Source organism: Desmodus rotundus, chromosome 8 (genome assembly GCF_022682495.2).
Source record: "Desmodus rotundus isolate HL8 chromosome 8, HLdesRot8A.1, whole genome shotgun sequence".
Taxonomy (NCBI): domain Eukaryota; kingdom Metazoa; phylum Chordata; class Mammalia; order Chiroptera; family Phyllostomidae; genus Desmodus; species Desmodus rotundus.
The window spans coordinates 124,634,617-124,650,815 of NC_071394.1; the positions used below are offsets into that span (position 1 = coordinate 124,634,617).

At 56.7% G+C, this 16,199-nt stretch overlaps 1 protein-coding gene across 7 annotated transcripts in view; it reads right to left on the minus strand.

The window, feature by feature from the left end:
* Positions 1 to 4,620: 4,620 nt before the first annotated feature.
* Positions 4,621 to 16,199, minus strand: part of SCN5A (sodium voltage-gated channel alpha subunit 5) — a 92,874-nt gene continuing 81,295 nt past the window's right edge. For all 7 annotated transcript variants that reach the window (XM_045199826.3, XM_024565673.3, XM_024565669.3 and 4 more), the window contains 6 exons: positions 14,996 to 15,277; positions 12,538 to 12,591; positions 11,789 to 11,926; positions 11,058 to 11,162; positions 9,656 to 9,926; positions 4,621 to 8,182 (listed from right to left, as the gene is read on the minus strand). In XM_045199826.3, the coding sequence (XP_045055761.2) occupies positions 6,942 to 8,182; positions 9,656 to 9,926; positions 11,058 to 11,162; positions 11,789 to 11,926; positions 12,538 to 12,591; positions 14,996 to 15,277 (2,091 nt within the window). In that variant the 3' untranslated portion in view covers positions 4,621 to 6,941. The remainder of the gene's footprint in view (positions 8,183 to 9,655; positions 9,927 to 11,057; positions 11,163 to 11,788; positions 11,927 to 12,537; positions 12,592 to 14,995; positions 15,278 to 16,199) is intronic.

Here is a 16,199-nt window from a genome sequence, read left to right on the forward strand (position 1 = left end):
TCTTCGGCAGCAGGTGCCTGGCAGCCGCCCAGGACGCCAGCCCTGTGAGCTGGCGTGGGAGGAAGTGCTTGTCGGCGTGGTCAGCACACGTGCGGGGCTCAGGCTGGCCGGGCCCGGCCTCTGACCGGGGACACCGCAGGGGGTTGGGGCCCCAGCAGGGCTTGCAGGGTCCCTCCGAGAGGGATCGCCCACCCTCCCCAAGGCTTGGCAGCTGCCAGCCTTTCAGTGTTGTTCCTGAATGAAATCCTCTCTGGCCTGCCTACCTCTGTCCCTGGGAATGTCCTAGGGCCCCTCTTCCAAGGGGGGTTGGGACAGAAAGCTTGAGGTTCGTTCTTGGGATTTAGGACATCTCCTTGTGGTCATGCCCCTCCCCTGCCCTAGCAGGAACCCTTGTGCCTGAGCCTTGAGAGTGCACGTGTGTGAATCTGCACGTGTGTGAATCCGCACGTGTCTCCCAGTACGTGAGGATCTCAAAGGGCCCTGTGTCTGACCTTCCAGGAGAAACAGGTGTGGAAGGGGGATTGCTGGTGAGAAAAGGTTGGGGGACCTCAGAGGAGAGGAAGGATTAAGCTGGAGGAGAGGATCCAGGTGAATTCAGCAGACAGTGAATTGACTGGGTTCTCTTCTGTGAATGTTCTCGGCTCGCAGTCTGTGCCAGGCACAGGGGTGGGTTGGAGAGCGAGGTTCAATGGCCCGGCTGGCCTGGCCTCGCCCACTCCCAGATTCGAGGCCAGCCTGCCATGCAGTGGGCTCAGAGCCCTCAAGGTGCAGAGCTGCTGCGCCAGCACAGATGTCTGCAAGAGGCCGCTGGGGCGTCAGCCACCAGTCCCAGCCTCCCTGAGCCATCAGTGGTGTCCTATGGCGGCTCTCTGCACGCTGTTGCTGCCCGTCCCAGGTTCCACCTGTGCTCTGTCCCCTGCCCCTCCGGCCTCCGCTCTGAGTCTCGTGGCTGTCACGGCTGGCAGGCGGAGGAGCCGCTGGCACGGGGCAAGGGAGCTGCCAGCGCCATGGCCCCAAGGTGACAGCTGACGTCTGTCCAGGAGCATCTCTCTCCCTGCCAAAGGCTGAGCTCCCTGGGCCACATGCCTTCCCGCTGACACAGGAGCCGACGTCCGTCCCTCACAGAGCTGCCCGCCACCTGGACCCCAGCCTCACCCTGGAGCAGCCGGTGACAGCTCCGGCACTGCTCTGAGCACACAGACTCGCTCCTGCCTCCCTCCAGATGAGCCCGCCACTCCTGGCCAGAGGAATGCCCTTCTCCGGCAGCCAGGGAAGACCCCGGGGGCAACGGGGAAGCCTCCACAGGGGCGCTGACATGGCGTCATGTCCTGGAGCTTGTGAGAGAAGAGGCCTGGCCCTTCTCAGCCTCATGGTGGGCACACAGCCTCCTTCCCACCTCTCACCCACCCCCCACACAGGCGCTGAGCTGCCGCCCGGCGGTGTCGGTGAGCAAAGCAGACACAGACCCTGTCCCCATGCTGCATTCGCCTGTTCACTGGGGTTTCCAGGAACAAATCTGTCTCCCGTGGGATCCAGGCACACACCGGCGCTCACCCAGGGCTTGTATGTACCCAAAACGACAGGTCCACAAAACCGCACTCCCCTTACCACACAGGACACACAGCTGTTGTAAATTCTGATATTCTTTATTTTTTTAATCCTCACCTGAGGATATGTTTATTGATTTTGAGAGAGAGAGAGAGAGAGAGAGAGAGAGAGAGAGAGAGATGTGAGAGAGAAACTTTGACCGGTTGCCTCCTCTAAGCACCCTGACCAGGCATCAAGCCTGTGGCCTAGGTATGTGCCTTGACTGGGATTGAACCTGCAACCTCCAGTGCACGGGACGGTGCTCCAACCAGCTGAGCCACAGGCGATACTCTTTTTTTAAAAGCTGGCCTTGGCCTGCTACACTGGATATGACCTGCCCTTTGAAAAGCCCCGGTCCGGCTGGGAAAAGACAAACATGTGTCACAGAAGGTTAAAATGGACTGTCCCTGCCCCAGTATTTCTTTTTTTTAAGATTTTACTTATTTTTTAGAGAAGAGAAGGCAGGGAGAAAGAGTGGGAGAGTAACATCAATGTGTGGTTGCCTCTTATGCACCCCCCAACTGGGGACCTGGCCTACAACCCAGGCATGTGCCCTGACTGGGAATTAAACCAGCGACCCTTTGGTTCACAGTCAGGCACTCAATCCACTGAGCTACACCAGCCAGGGCTCTGTCACAGTTTTGACCAAAGGACTAAAACCAAGGAATTCAGGAGACCAGGAAGCAAGTATCTCTTATGCAGCTTGTTTCCAAGGGAAGTGGAGCCGGACACTGGGACCTGCAGTCACATCAAGTCACACGTAGAAAGGGGTCCAAGAGAGGGGAGGGCCTAGGACCTGTTGGCTGGTTTCTTTGGAGAAAAGTGTCCAGAGATTCTGGGACCCTGTGGCTTTCCCTTGGAGCGGAGCCTGCAGGCGGGCCGGTGGTACCTCCTAGCCCAGGCTTGCGAGGGGGCTTCCAGGGCCCTCTAGGAGAGCTTGGACAGGTTGGAGGTGGGGAGGTCCAGGCCTCGCTTGGCCTAAAAAAAGCTCAGGTGAATGGCTGGCAGGGTCCTGACTTGCCACTGGACCGGGAGAGAGGGTCTCTGGCCAGCTGCCGTGGTGGTGGCTGTGGAGCACTCAGCCCCTGGGGCAAGAGCTCTGGGTGCTGCCTGTGGACCAGAGGAGGCCCGCCGAGAGAAGGCCGGCATGTGCCACCGCGACAGGGCCTGTTGGAGGGCAGAGGGCCTTGGCAGGAAGAGGCTGGGGGTGGACTCACAGGTGCCAGGGGCAAAGGAAGGGGTCACAAGGGCACTCTGAAAAGGGTGCATCTCCTGGGCTGAGCGATCTGCAGGGAGAACGCCCAGGAGGGAGTCTTCAGAAAGCCCCCAGAGGCCTGTATGAGAGTCCTCCTGGCCCCTGCCTGGCTCGGAGGGAGGGGCCGCCTGCCCGGCCACCCTAGCCCCAAATGTTCCTGGGACTGGACGCCCTAATGATGAGCCAGCTTGAGACTATTTACAAGGTCATGTGACTGCAGGCTGTCGTTCTATTCCCCACAACTGAGCTGAAAGGCCAGGATCCACCGGGTTCCCAACCAGGGCCGGGGAAGATTATCTGTGCTGAGCGAAGCCAAGAGGGACAAGGAGAGACAAAAATAAAAGCTGGGCTCCACGGCTCCAGGGTCATGTTTGTTTACACATGGGCTTTGCAGGTGTTCCCAGTGAGAAGTGATAAGCACTGTGACAAGGGAAGTACCAGAGCGGGTGAGTGGTCGGGGGAGGGGGGCACCCAGAGTAGGGGACCTCAAGGTGAGGCCTGAGGCTGCATGGAAAGGAGAGGAGTGCTCTGGCAGGTGGATACAGCAGCTGGCAAGGCTGAGAGGAGGAAGAGCCGGGGCCTTTGAGGGTTAGAGGGATATGTAGAGGTTGGCAGGGCTGGAGGCCCCGAGGGGTTTGCCTGGATCCTGGGGCAGCAGGAAGCCACTGGAGGGTTTTACCCAGGAGGCAACGATCTTGGATTAGATCTCCTGGTAGCTGAGTTGTGTGAAACGGCCGAGGTTGGAGGAAGGGCAGCTGTCAGGCAAGATGCCGGCCTCACCAGGGAAGCAACAGCAAGGCAGACCAGTGGTGGGGCCTCACAGACGCTGAGAATGCAGTGGCAACCGGGTGTGGGCCCGGGGGAGGGGCAAGGGAAAGCCTGCGGCTGAAGGGGGCACCCGTGGGGTACCTGTCCCCATGGGCTTGGGGCTGGCAGCTCTGGAGACACCTGAGTAGGCCGCCTGGTGTACTGGCCTGGGGCTCCGTGGTGAGGCTGTGTCTCCAGGTACAGAGTGCAGACTGTTCTTTAAAGCATGGCCAGGGGTGAGAGGGTGTTTCCACTCTCTTTTTGGAAGAGGGCCCAGGGCCTAAAGAGCTTGATCTTTCAGTCCCACACTGCAAAATATGCCCCTCTAAGAGGCGATCCGAGAAACCCTGGGGGAAACCCTGGGGGGGTGGTGCCACAGCAGCCTGGGGAAGAGAGGGTCTCCAGGAGGGAGCACCGTCCACTGAGTTAAATGCTGTGGATGGATGGAACGCACGAGATGAGGTCAGAGAAGGCCCTGCTGGATCCAGTCACGAGGAGGCCCTGCTGGCTGGCAGAGAGCTTTTGGTGGGGGCTAGGGCAGCAGAGAGACAATGGACTGAGGGGTGTGGGGGAGGTGAGGGTGAGGATACCAGTACCAGGTGTCACAGGTCCAAGTCTGGCTTGACACACAGGTGCCACCACCTGGCTGTTCTCCATGGCAGCTGCCCCTTTCCAAACCTTTCCCATGGTGTGAGCCCCAAATCGTGGTCCTCTCCCTCTGCTGTGCCTCAGGCCGGAGCTCTGGAAGGCACGGCCTGGGTTGTCCTCTCATGGGGGTGGACTGCTGTGCCCACACCACACCATTACCTGCCACCTCCCTGGGAAGACAATGGGGAGCCCTGCGTGGGTCTCAGGATCTGGCCCAGCTCTCCTGCAACACCGCTGCCGTCCCGGTCTGCCCAGGACGAGGCCCCCTCCCTGGCTCCTTGGGCCTTGTCAAACCTCGGCGCAAGAACGGAGCCCAGGGCAGATCACGTAAGCCATTTATTGGTTTGTTTTAAAAATATGTATCTTATTTATACACGAAGTTTGGTGAGAAGTGCTCGATTAGTTCAGACAACAGCTGGCATTGGATGCTTGTCCTTCCCTCCCCCCGCCCCCTTTTCCCCTTCTGCTGGTCATTGTGCAGTTCTAGGAAAAATGAGAGCCACCCTAAAAGCTAAGGAGTCGGGTCCAGCTGGTCCCTGCCCTCGACCACACCGTCTGCAGCCACAGGTGCCGTCAGCGGCCAGCCCCGGCACCTGTCTCAGGGCTCCCAGGCTGTCCACACAATACGACAGTCCCCTTCCGGCCAGCTGGGCTGGCAGCCCGGCCATCTCCCAGGCCGCATTCCTGCCCCTGCAGCGTGCTGAGTGCAGGGAGGGCGCACGCCTCTCCAAGCCTTGAGAGCAAAGCACAGAGATCTACAAAAATAAGATTTCCACTCGGAGAAGTGTCCCCGGGACAGTGACAACCACGCCCCACACTGGACTCAAAGGGAGCACAGGGGAGAAATCACGGGGGTGTGGTGTGGTGGGGGTTGGGGGAGCCACCAGGGAACTCGAGGTGACAGGAAGAAATGTAATACTTGACTCACTGGCAATGCCATCAGCACTGGCAGGAGCTCAGAACGTCCAGCCCTCCGGCAGCTCTGCGAGGTAGGTGAGGAACAGCCAGTTTCTGGCTGCCTGGGCTGCCCTCGAGGTGAGGTTGGGTGTGGCCTGGAGGAAGGCAGCCTTGCTGGGGAGCTGGAATCAGGCAGCCCAGCTCCAGCCTGCGTGGCCTCCAGCAGCCAACACTGTCACTCTCAGGGTGACAGTTCTCTACATTAAAAGATTTGCATATGCTAAATAGGATTGTCAGCAGCTGAAGAGGCCCTTGGGGGAATTGTACTAGAAAAAGTGGATTTCCCTGAAAAAGCCTTCTCACAAGACCTGTGGGACAGCCTGGACCCTCCTCCAGGGGGTCCTGTGTGCGGGTGTCACCAGGACCCTGAGCTGAGTCCGAGGGGCTGGTACAAGGCCACACTACTCCTTTCCCAAGGGGTCCATTCTCCTTGGGTCCAATCTCCTCCCAGGGCACAGGAACAGGGCCTGACCATTCCGAGGCCCCTTCTGTGCACAGGACCCAAGCTGTCCTCCCTCCCCACTCCCATGCCGCTGCGTCTGGAGAGGAGCTGGGGACCACGTGGGACTCCTCTCACCCCCATGGTTAGAGCAGAGAGGTCCAGCGATGACAACAGGGTCCTGTTTTCAGATGGGCTGAGGGCTGTTGAGCTTCTTAGCTCCCACCCCATGGTGCTCAGCCTTCTCTTCCTGGCCTGTGGGGCAGGCTCTGCCAGGTTCGGCAGCAGGAACAAGCTGGGTGCCAGGCCGTGAGTGGGCTGGCTCCCTCAGGCCCTTTAGCTCTACATTAATACTCATTTATAGAGGCCAAGCTCTCCTGGGAAGAAAGGGCAACTCCAGTGCCTCAGACCAGCCCTGGGACCCTGGCAACTCTCTCGGAAGCCTTTTAATTTTGTAGAACTGACCCTAGTAGGCCCTGCCTAATAAACACAGGGGGAAAACAGGACCTCAGGGACAATGGGAGGCCAGAGGGAGCCCCAGCTGACAAGAACCCCACCCGTGGGGGCTGGGGCAGGGGTGGCTGCCTGACACTTGTCAGAGGGGGGGCGGTACTGGCCTGTGTGAGTGTGAGCATGTGCACATGTGTGTGTGAGAAAAGGGGTTCAGCCCTGCTGGCAGCTTGGCCCAAGCAGCAGGGGAGCCCCTTCCTGCCCCTGGGCACTGAAGGCCTGCGGGAGCCACACTGGATTCCACTTCTGCCCAGAGAACAGAGTCCCAGCAGCTGCATAGCCACTCTTGTTCAGAGTTCAGGAGGGGCAGTGTGCGTTGCTGCTGACGTCCACGGAAAAAACGTTAGTTTTTTTGCTCAAGTAAAAAAATATCAAATATAATAAATTTATGAAAGCCCATTCACAACATATACAGTTTCGGTTTTATATTTTGCCGCAGAAGCTGGGATGAGTTGCTTCTCAGAGGCCTAGGGTGTTGCCTGGCCAGACCTGGCCACTAGTACGTGTGGGGCTTCCAGGGACAGGGCGCCCCTAGTGGTCGGCTTGGCCAACTGCTCTCGGCCGTCAACAAGGGTGCCACAGAACTCTTCCTCTTCCATCCTTGGGGCTGAGGCTCCTCTCTCATCCCTGAAGCCCAAAGCAAGGAAGGCCCGGCGGATGCAGGTTTGTGGCTGCCCTTGGGTTTGCCTCGAGGCAACAGGCTGCCTTTCAGTGTGTCCTGGCCAGCCGGAGTGGGGCTCACACGATGGACTCTCGGTCCCTGTCTGGGGATGGGGAGAAGTCTGCGAGATCCTCGCTGCGGCTATAGTCAGACACCTGCACCTGGAGGTTATCGCTGGTGGCCCTGGTGATGCTGTCATAGGAAGGTGGGAAGGATGTCGAGGAGATGGAGGAGCTGGAGGGCGGGCCAAGGCGCCGGGAGAAGTTCTCATTCATCTTGGAGGCGATGAGGCCCTCTTTCTCAGGGGCATCCTCTTCAGAGAGGCCGCTGCTGCCTCCCTGCTGGCGGAAGAGGAAGGAGGCGTGCTTCACGGAGCGCTGCAGCAGGTGCCTCCGGAAGGCCCGCTGGATGATCGTGGCCGACACCTCCTCGTGCTTGCGCCGCAGCGTGGTGGTGATGGGCTCGTAGGAGATCTTGGATGGGTTGGCCGCCATGAACTTCTCCTCCATCTGGATCTTCAGGGCGTCCATCTCCCCAGACTCACCCAGGACCCTCTTGGTGAAGGCAAAGAGGATGTCCATGCAGTGGATACGGTCCCCGCTCACCATGGGCAGGTCCATATTGATGAGGCTTATCTGGTTGGGCTTGGCGATTCGGAGCGGCTCAGACAGGGCGTCGGCGAAGTCGGACAGGGCCGAGTACTCAATGAACTGGGTGGCCTCGGGGTCGAACTTCTCCCAGATCTCATAGAACATGTCGAAGTCGTCCTCGCTCAGGGGCTCGGTGCTCTCCTCCGTGGCCACGCTGAAGTTCTCCAGGATGATGGCAATGTACATGTTGACCACGATGAGGAAGGAGATGATGATGTAGGTGGTGAAGAAGAGGATGCCCACGGCTGGGCTCCCACAGTTCCCCCGGGAGCCATTGCTGTTGGGCAGATTGGGGTCGCAGTAGGGGGGCCCCGTGTTGAGGATGGGGCTGAGCAGACCGTCCCAGCCAGCCGACGTGGTGATCTGGAAGAGGCACAGCATGCTGTTGGCGAAGGTCTGGAAGTTGAACATATCGTCGATGCCAGCTTCCCACTTGACATAAGCGAAGTTGGCCATGCCGAAGATGGAGTAGATGAACATGACGAGGAAGAGCAGCAGCCCGATGTTGAAGAGGGCAGGCAGGGACATCATGAGGGCAAAGAGCAGCGTCCGGATCCCCTTGGCCCCGCGGATCAGCCTGAGGACGCGGCCGATTCGGGCCAGGCGGATGACTCGGAAGAGCGTTGGGGAGAAGAAGTACTTCTGGATGATGTCTGAGAGCACAGTGCCTGTGGGAAACAACAGAGACTGTGGCGACCCATGGCATCTCTGTCCTCCCTCCAGCCCAGCGTTGCTGGGTGGGGTCTCTGAACAGCAAGGAGCCAGGAGGAGGGGGCCCTTCCAGGGGGATTGCAAAGCCCTGCTCTCCTCGCCTCTCTGAATCTCCATTTCTGCATCTGATCCAGAAAATGAAGACCCATGTCCTTTGCAAAGTGCCCTCTGAGAACACTTCATGACAGAACTGTACTAGGTCCATCTTCTAGATCAGGGGCTCTGAGGCCTAAAAGGACTTGGTCAGCATTTTAGAGGCCTAACTTGGACCAGAACTCAGGCCTCTTACATCCTTGCTACTCAAAATGTAGTCTGAGGACCAGCAGCCTTGAGACCTCCTAGCACGTATCAGAAATACAGAACCTCAGCTCCGCCCCAGGTGCACTGCATTTTCACAAGCCCAGATCATTCACCTGCACACTGAGTGCAAGAAGCACAGGACTGGAAGTCAGCACTGTCTTCTGTGCCACGCCCTGCCACGCCCCGCCACTTGCATCTCAGCCTCCCTGAGATGGTAGCTATCACCCTCTTAACTCTGCTAGCTTCCAGGACTTACCCGCCCCTTGGTCTCTGTTGACTACTCTGGGTTGGGATTGTTAAGCACAGATATAACTTATAGGAGAAAGAGTGAAATTAACTTGCCTTGCATTGGCCCAAGTGATCTTTCCAGACTCCTCACAGAATCATAATGTCACTGGCTGACATGTGCCTGGTGTTTACTGTCCATCAGGCACTGGGTTGAACACTTCATATCATTCATTAATCCCTTCCCGTCACCCTAGGGTGTAAGCTGATACCGTCATCCTCATTTTCCATAAGAGGAAACTGAGAGGTGAGGTAACTCACCCCAGTGGCCACCTAGTCAGTGAGAAGCTGGGATTCAACTCAGACACGCTGGCTCCATGTTGACCTGTTAATCCCTGTGAACCGTGCTTCTCTGGGACGGCCAAGCACTGGGATGGCCAAGCACTGGGACCAGCAGGTGTTCTGAGGTACATGCTGCACCTCCGAAGCTTCTGAGACTGTCCCTCAACAGCTCCATTCCTGCTGCCGCTGCCCTATGTCCTCCAGTCCCAGGAGACACACTCTGACCCTCATCCCTGCCTGGAACCTCCCTGGCATCTACTGATGCTACTCCCAGCTTTGAACCATCTGCCCATCACCACAGCTGCACCTGCATTTCCCTCTCAGTTCACCAAAGGCTGCACACGGCAGAAAGATGAAAAGTCAGTCACTCCAAGGCCCAGTTCCCTGAGGGCAGGGTCAAGAGTTTGAGTGCGTGTTTGTGTGTGTGATGCGGGAGGGGGGAGGAATGCAGAGAGAAAAGGATAAAGGAGCCTCAGAGTCCTTGGCATTAAGTACAGACCATGGGCTGAAGGAAAGCCCTGGCCTGGGGAAGGCGTCTCCATCCAGACAACTGGTATACCCACCCACAATGGAGAGGATGACAACCACAAAGTCGAAGATGTTCCAGCTGTTGGTGAAGTAATAGTGCCGCAGGGCAGCCATCTTGATGATACACTCGCCCGTGAAGATGGCTACGAAGAGCAGGTTGATCTTGGCCAAGATGTTGACCTTCTCAGGGCTCTGGTCATCTGTCTCCACCATCATGGTCACCATATTCAACAGGATGAGAAACATGATGATGACGTCAAAGGCCTGCTTGGTCACGATGTCGAATATGAAGCCCTGGTACCTGTTCTGAAAGGAGGGGCGAAGGATGGGCTCAGCAGCACCCTGGGAAGGCCAGCATGCCCCCTGCTGCTGCCTCTTGGCCCAGATCGCCCACCGCTTAGTCTACGGTCTGCTGAGGCCAACGCCCCACCAGACCATCGCCAGAGACGAAGACGTCAGGAGCTCTGAAACAGCCTGGTTCTCCTGCCAAAGCGCTACCTGGGCTCAGCGCCCAGGCCTGAGGCTCCCTCTTCTCTCAGGCCTTCTCTGATGCATCTTCAGGAAGAGATTTTTCCTCCTCTGAGTTTATTTAGCAGTGTTCACTGGGCTTCTCTTTTTGTTCCCACTGTCTGAAGGCTCAAGGTCAAAGTTAAAGTTCAGTCCTAGTAATTGTATTTGCCCTCTGGTTAATAAATTTCCTCCACTCTTTTTAAGGAATTGACTTTATTTATTCTACTAACTATATTTATATGTGTCTTCCCCAGATTATTTTGGGGAAGAGAGAAGATTATAAATAAGTGAAAACACACACACAGCTAACCTAGAACAGAGTTATGGTGAACAGAAAGGAATCAGATGAAATTGATGAATTAGATCAAAAACACTGGGCAGCCACTTACTAGCTAATGATTTAGGTTATGTCACCTAATTACTTTGATTACTGGCCCCCACCCTGCTCCAACATACACACGCTTTTTTGGAAAATGGCTTGATCGAGCAAGGGAGTCAGCCCGGCAGAGGACCCCCGGGCCTCTCCTGGCCCCATGCACCAGGGGCCTCTGCCATTCAGGGGGTTTCACAGATGAGACGATGACTGGGGGTGGGGGCTGTGAAGACTGTCCTGCTCTCCTTGGGGAAAGCCTGAGCCCTTGCAGGGAAGGGGGGCTCACTTAGAGGCAGGTGGGTTTCTGTGGGGTGGGGTGACCCCCGGTTGCCACAGCCTTTTCATGGCTTCCTTACTATCTCTATGCAACTGAGGTCTCTGTGTAGGGTCAGATGCTTGAGGGTCCCCCTCCTTCCCTGGACTGGCCGAGGGTCCCAGGCTACACTGAAAGACTGTGAAGAGGCTGTGGTAGTTGGTCGTGGGCTGTGGGGGCTTTCCAGGATCCCGCCCCAGCAGGTTTTCCCCACTGTTGCTGATCTGGGAGCTGGGCTCACCAGGGGCCGGGGGATGGGCTTCTGGGGCTTCTTGGAGCCCAGCTTCTTCATGGCGTTGTAGTACTTCTTCTGTTCCTCTGTCATGAAGATGTCCTGGCCCCCTAAGTGCAGAGACAAGCACCAGACTCATTTTGGGGTTCTCAGAGGCTCCAGCATGTATGGCACAGGGGTCTTGCCTCATTAATGAGGGTGCCAGGGGTGGCTTCCTCCCCACTTCCTCTCCCAGTGAAGTATGTCCCTATCCTGCTGCACCAGATTCCTCCCCAAACCAGCCTTTCCTGGGTCCCTCCATTCACCTCAAGCTCATTCTGGCTTTGTGACCTGCAAATCTTGTCCCTACTCCCACCTTCTCCCCTGCCCAACACAGCCAGCCTGGAGACTCTCTCTGCCCACTTGGTTTTACCTGCAAACAAGCCATGGCCCCTCTGATGGGGTTCCAGGAAGACCGTGGCCTCTGCATAGGCCCCACCCATTGTCTCTGATCATGGGCCAGGAGAAGAGTCCCCACCCTCACCTAGCTTCTCCCAGGAGCCCCATGTCTCAGGTAGACTAAGGCAGGTGTGGAGCCCCTTGTAGGCCTAGGCGTGTTCCATCATGGACGCCCTCATCTCCCGCCCCTCTGCATCCAGCAGGGGCAAGAGGGGACCACCCTCAGCAGAAAGCAAATGGGGCCGGGCGCCAGAACCCTCGGCCCCCAGCCCTGCCAGCCCGGGGAGCAGAGCGCTACGTATCTTTTTTTTCTGTTGGTTGAAGTTGTCAATGATGACACCGATGAAAAGGTTCAGGGTGAAGAAAGACCCGAAGATGATGAACACGACAAAGTAGATGTACATGTAGAGGTTGTATTCCCATTGGGGCTGCTCTTCATACTAGAGGGGAGAAGTCAGACAGGGAGCTCAGACAGGCAGGCGGTGGGCTGCCTGGGGGTGTCCACTCTCTGGGAGAGAGGGGGTGTCCAGAGGAAGGTCACCGGCACAGGTGTGATACCGAGCAGGGCCAGGGCTGGGTGGGTGGGGAGTGGAGTTGAGAAGTGGATGGTGGCAGGTGAGGACAGCAGGCATGCTGGGCTCAGGCCTGGCACCGGGTCCCTGCATGGCTTCGCCCCTGGGCCATCAGGAGTTTGAGGATATGGGGTGTCTCTTTGTCTTCTGTGAACTGTCAGCGTGAATGGGTGAGGTACAAGGACAAAGAAGCAGCTTGATTGCATCTCTGTTGCTTCCACCCCATCCTCCTGGGGTTAAGACTTTAAGCTTCAAGTGAACTACAGTGAATTCAATTTGAAAGCTATTTGGGAATTTTGGGACTCCTGGGGAGACCACTGCCCTGGGGCCAGGCCTGGGCATTCCAGAGAGGTTCAACCACAGGTTGACACAGGAGATCTGGCCCTTATGGGGGGGCTTTCAGATGTGGGCTTTGATTCCCCAGTAGCTGAGCAGCCCACAGCCTTAAGCACCTGACTGGGTGGGAGAAGCCAACCTACCCCCCTGGAGTCCACAGCTGCATACATAATGTCCATCCAGCCTTTAAATGTTGCCTGAAAGGAAGAGATGAAAGTAAGAAAATCACTGAACTTTGCATGGATTGAGCAACCAGGGCTCCTGCCTGCACAGGTGAGGCTGGGAAGTAGACTCCAGCAAGAAGCTAGCAGCCCAACCCACCCCTACGGCAGGGTCCAAATGGCTAGATGGTCAGGCAAGGGCCTTGTTGTTCAGGGCTGAGGGTGGAGGGGAAGCCAGCCAAGCAGATACCCGAAGGCCACCTTGGGGGAATAAGCTTCTTGATGTTGGCCAAGAGACTGATGAGGCCTGAAGGAGGTTGGCCCTTCAGATCCACATGCGTTTCAGATTCTAAGACGACACAGAGTCCCACAGCGGGTGTCAGGGACAGAGAGGTGGGGCTCGGGCTCTCTGCTCTGTCCAGGTCCCCTCTGTCCTGCACCTCAGAGAACCTGGTGGCTTCTACACCATGGCTTTTGAAAGGAAGTCCTTAAAGAATTCCAATCTTCCCTTGTACTTAAGGGAGGCCAGTGGTGTGTGGGTAAGTGGTGAACAATGAATTTGCAGATGAAAGAAAAAGCCCCAATTGTTGGGTTTGCCAATTTCCTCGCGTAAACCCTCCCCCCGTGGCAGATTTCACGTTGCCAGCGAGCTGCTACAGAGCACAGGGGTGGGAAGATGCGCACGGGAACCTAGCATTACGGGATTTCTCTGCAGATATGATAGATGTAATAACCTCAAGAGCACAGATGATACTAGGTGGTAATGGTGAGTTTTCATTTCATTTTAATATCACTTAGTTAATTATAACTTTATAAAATGTAATTTTTAATAATGGCTTGCAAAATATCTGAAAATGTAACAATCAGCTCTTGTGAATCCACACGAGCTGGCTCTGGCGCGCGCTGTGGCAACGAGACAGGGCGCCGGTGCTGGCTGCACTGCCTGCCCCAGGCTGGGCCACCATGGAGATGCTGAAGAGACCTCGAGAAAGGCTAGGCGGTGAGACCAACCACCCAGTGGGCCTCCCTTGTGTCCTTGGCAAAATTCAATCTCACCCCAAGCTTCCCTTCACGGTACAAGCTCTTCCACACCAATGTTGCACGAGTCAGAGTTTTTATGAGCCTGGGAGGACAGATGGGGAAACTGAGGCTGCTCTGCAGATGGCAAGTGATTTCAGCCCCTTATGCCACAAGGCCCTCGCCCGTGCAGAGAGGCCTGGAAATGCTTTGGGAACTGCTGAGGACCGCCCACGGTTATGAGATGCCTGTGACTAAATTCTTTCCAGCCCCCATGGTGTTCCGTCCGGAACGGTGGGCAGTCCTCAGTCTATAAAAGGGGCCTTTCCTTCCAAGCTCTGACATTTGGAGGGACAGTCACAGGGATCGGAGGACCTCTGGGTTTGGACCTGGCCCTGTTCTCCACGCGGTATTTCAGGGGAGTCTTTGGGGGAAGCTTCTACTGGGATTTAAGGGGTGCGTGGAGGTGCGAGCGGACGTGCATCAAGTTTTCGGGTGGGAGCACCGCTGAGTTTACCTCTGCTGCGGGGACTGCTGTAAACAGGTGTCTGGGCCTCAGAGTAGGGCGGCGAGTGCGCTGCAGCTTCGTGAGTTACGGTTCTGTCTGCACTTCCGCCGTTTGGGCTACTCGTAGGTCAGTTTTATGGCGTGTGTTACAGTCCCTGAACTACGGTCCTCACAAATCAATGACGACTTTGGAAAGATGGGGTAGAGCCGTGTGTGTTTAAACATCAGGGATGGAAGGTAATCTATTCTTTTAAACAACGCAGAGGATAGCACTACTTTCTGTAACAGAGGGATGGTTGGAGCCACAGTTTTGCTAATAGTTCAGCCCCTGGGTCTCTATGGTCTTTCATTTTTTAAAAAATGTTTTATTTATTTTTAGAGAGAGGGGCAAGGGAGGGAGGGAGAAAGAAAGGGAGAGAAACATTGACATGCGAGAGCTATATCGATTGGTTGCCTCTTGCACATCCCCAACTAGGGACCAGTGCCTGCCACCCAGGCATGTGCCCTGACCGGGAATCAAACCGGTGACCTGTCAGTTCACAGGCTGGCACTCAATCCACTGAGCCACACAAGCCAGGGCTATGGTCTTTCATTTTTAACCTGTGCCATCACACTGCCAAAGTGACTGCATGAGGAGCTGAACTTGACTGCTGGCTGGGAAGTTAGTTCTGCCTCAGGGCCCAGCCCCCATCCCATGGATCTTGGAGAATGGGGTATCCATTCCAGAAAGGACAATCCGGGGACTCCCCAAGGAGCCAAGACATCTCTGGAGAACCTCAGCCTCCTTTGGGCAACGAGGCCCTACTGTGAGGATTCAGAGTGGCCTCACTGCCCCCCTCCTGCACACACCGTGGCAGCAGACGCTGTTGCTAGAGAACCAATGGGCGGAAGGAGGCCTTTCCCCTCTGAGACTTACCACCTGCAGAAGGGCCAGGTACCCAGCCCCCACGTTGTCAAAGTTGACCTTCACCTTGGTCCAGTACAACTCGCCGGTCATGTTGAAAGACTCACAGTCACTCTTGTTGTTCACAATGGTGTAGTTTAAAGGCAGGTCCCCCTCCGTCTGGTTGATGCACCTGCCAAACTTCCCCGCAAAGAGGTTCACGCCCATGATGCTGAAGATGAGCCAGAAGATGAGGCAGACGAGCAGCACGTTCATGATGGACGGGATGGCGCCCACCAGGGCATTGACCACCACCTCGAGTGGACAGAGAAGAGACTCAGCTCCCGGGGGTGCCCAGAGAGTATGCCCTTTCTAAGACCTGTCAACCCCTGACCTACTGAACTCCCTGGCCACAGGTCCCTGTGGGGGAGGGGTGCAGAACACTTTCTGTCCCCAAGGAAAGGCAACCCAGAGCTGGAAGCCCTGGTGGGGACCGAGGCGAGTAAGAAAGAACACACACACCTTTCCCTTCGCACCCCAGAGTCTGATGTAGCTCCAGAACACCTGCCTTCCCCTGCTTGGCCCTGCCCGAATCCATGACCTTGAAACTTAATGTTCAGCAGGGTAGCTGACTACGCCAGAGACAGATTTTGGGAAAGGGCCTCTGGAGACATATTGTATGAGCTAAGCTTCTGAGTTTATTTTGGGGTTACCGGACCTCCATGCGGTGTGTGGGGAGGGTATCTGAGAGTCCTCCAATGCTGCTGGGGGAGCAGGGCCAGGAGGGTGGGTCGGGGGGTGCTCCCTGTGCCTCTGCCCTCCCAGGGGAGTGGCTCTCTGACCCCATGGAGCCACCGCCTCACGCTGTTCCTCTAAACTCACAGAGCCCAGGAGAGGCTTCCCAGGCCAAGGCATATGGTCGCCCCTCCATGAACCAAGTCCCCAGCTGTCTGCGAGCTAGGAACACGTTGGCCACAGATTGGAAGTGAAGCGGGTGCGGGGCTGTGTGTGGGTACGGGGCCCGGGTGGGTAATGCTGACATATGCAGAACAGAGGGGGCCCCAGCTCCCAGGCAAGCACGATGCTCCCAGGAACAGGGTAGGAAACTCAGCTCTCAAGTGTGCCCTTGGCTGGCTCAGTGGCTGACAGCAACTAGCATCTCCCCCATGTCCCTCTGGAATCAAACGTCCTTGCTCCCAAAGAGACTTTCAGCCAAGGTCGGATTGTTCACTTGGGG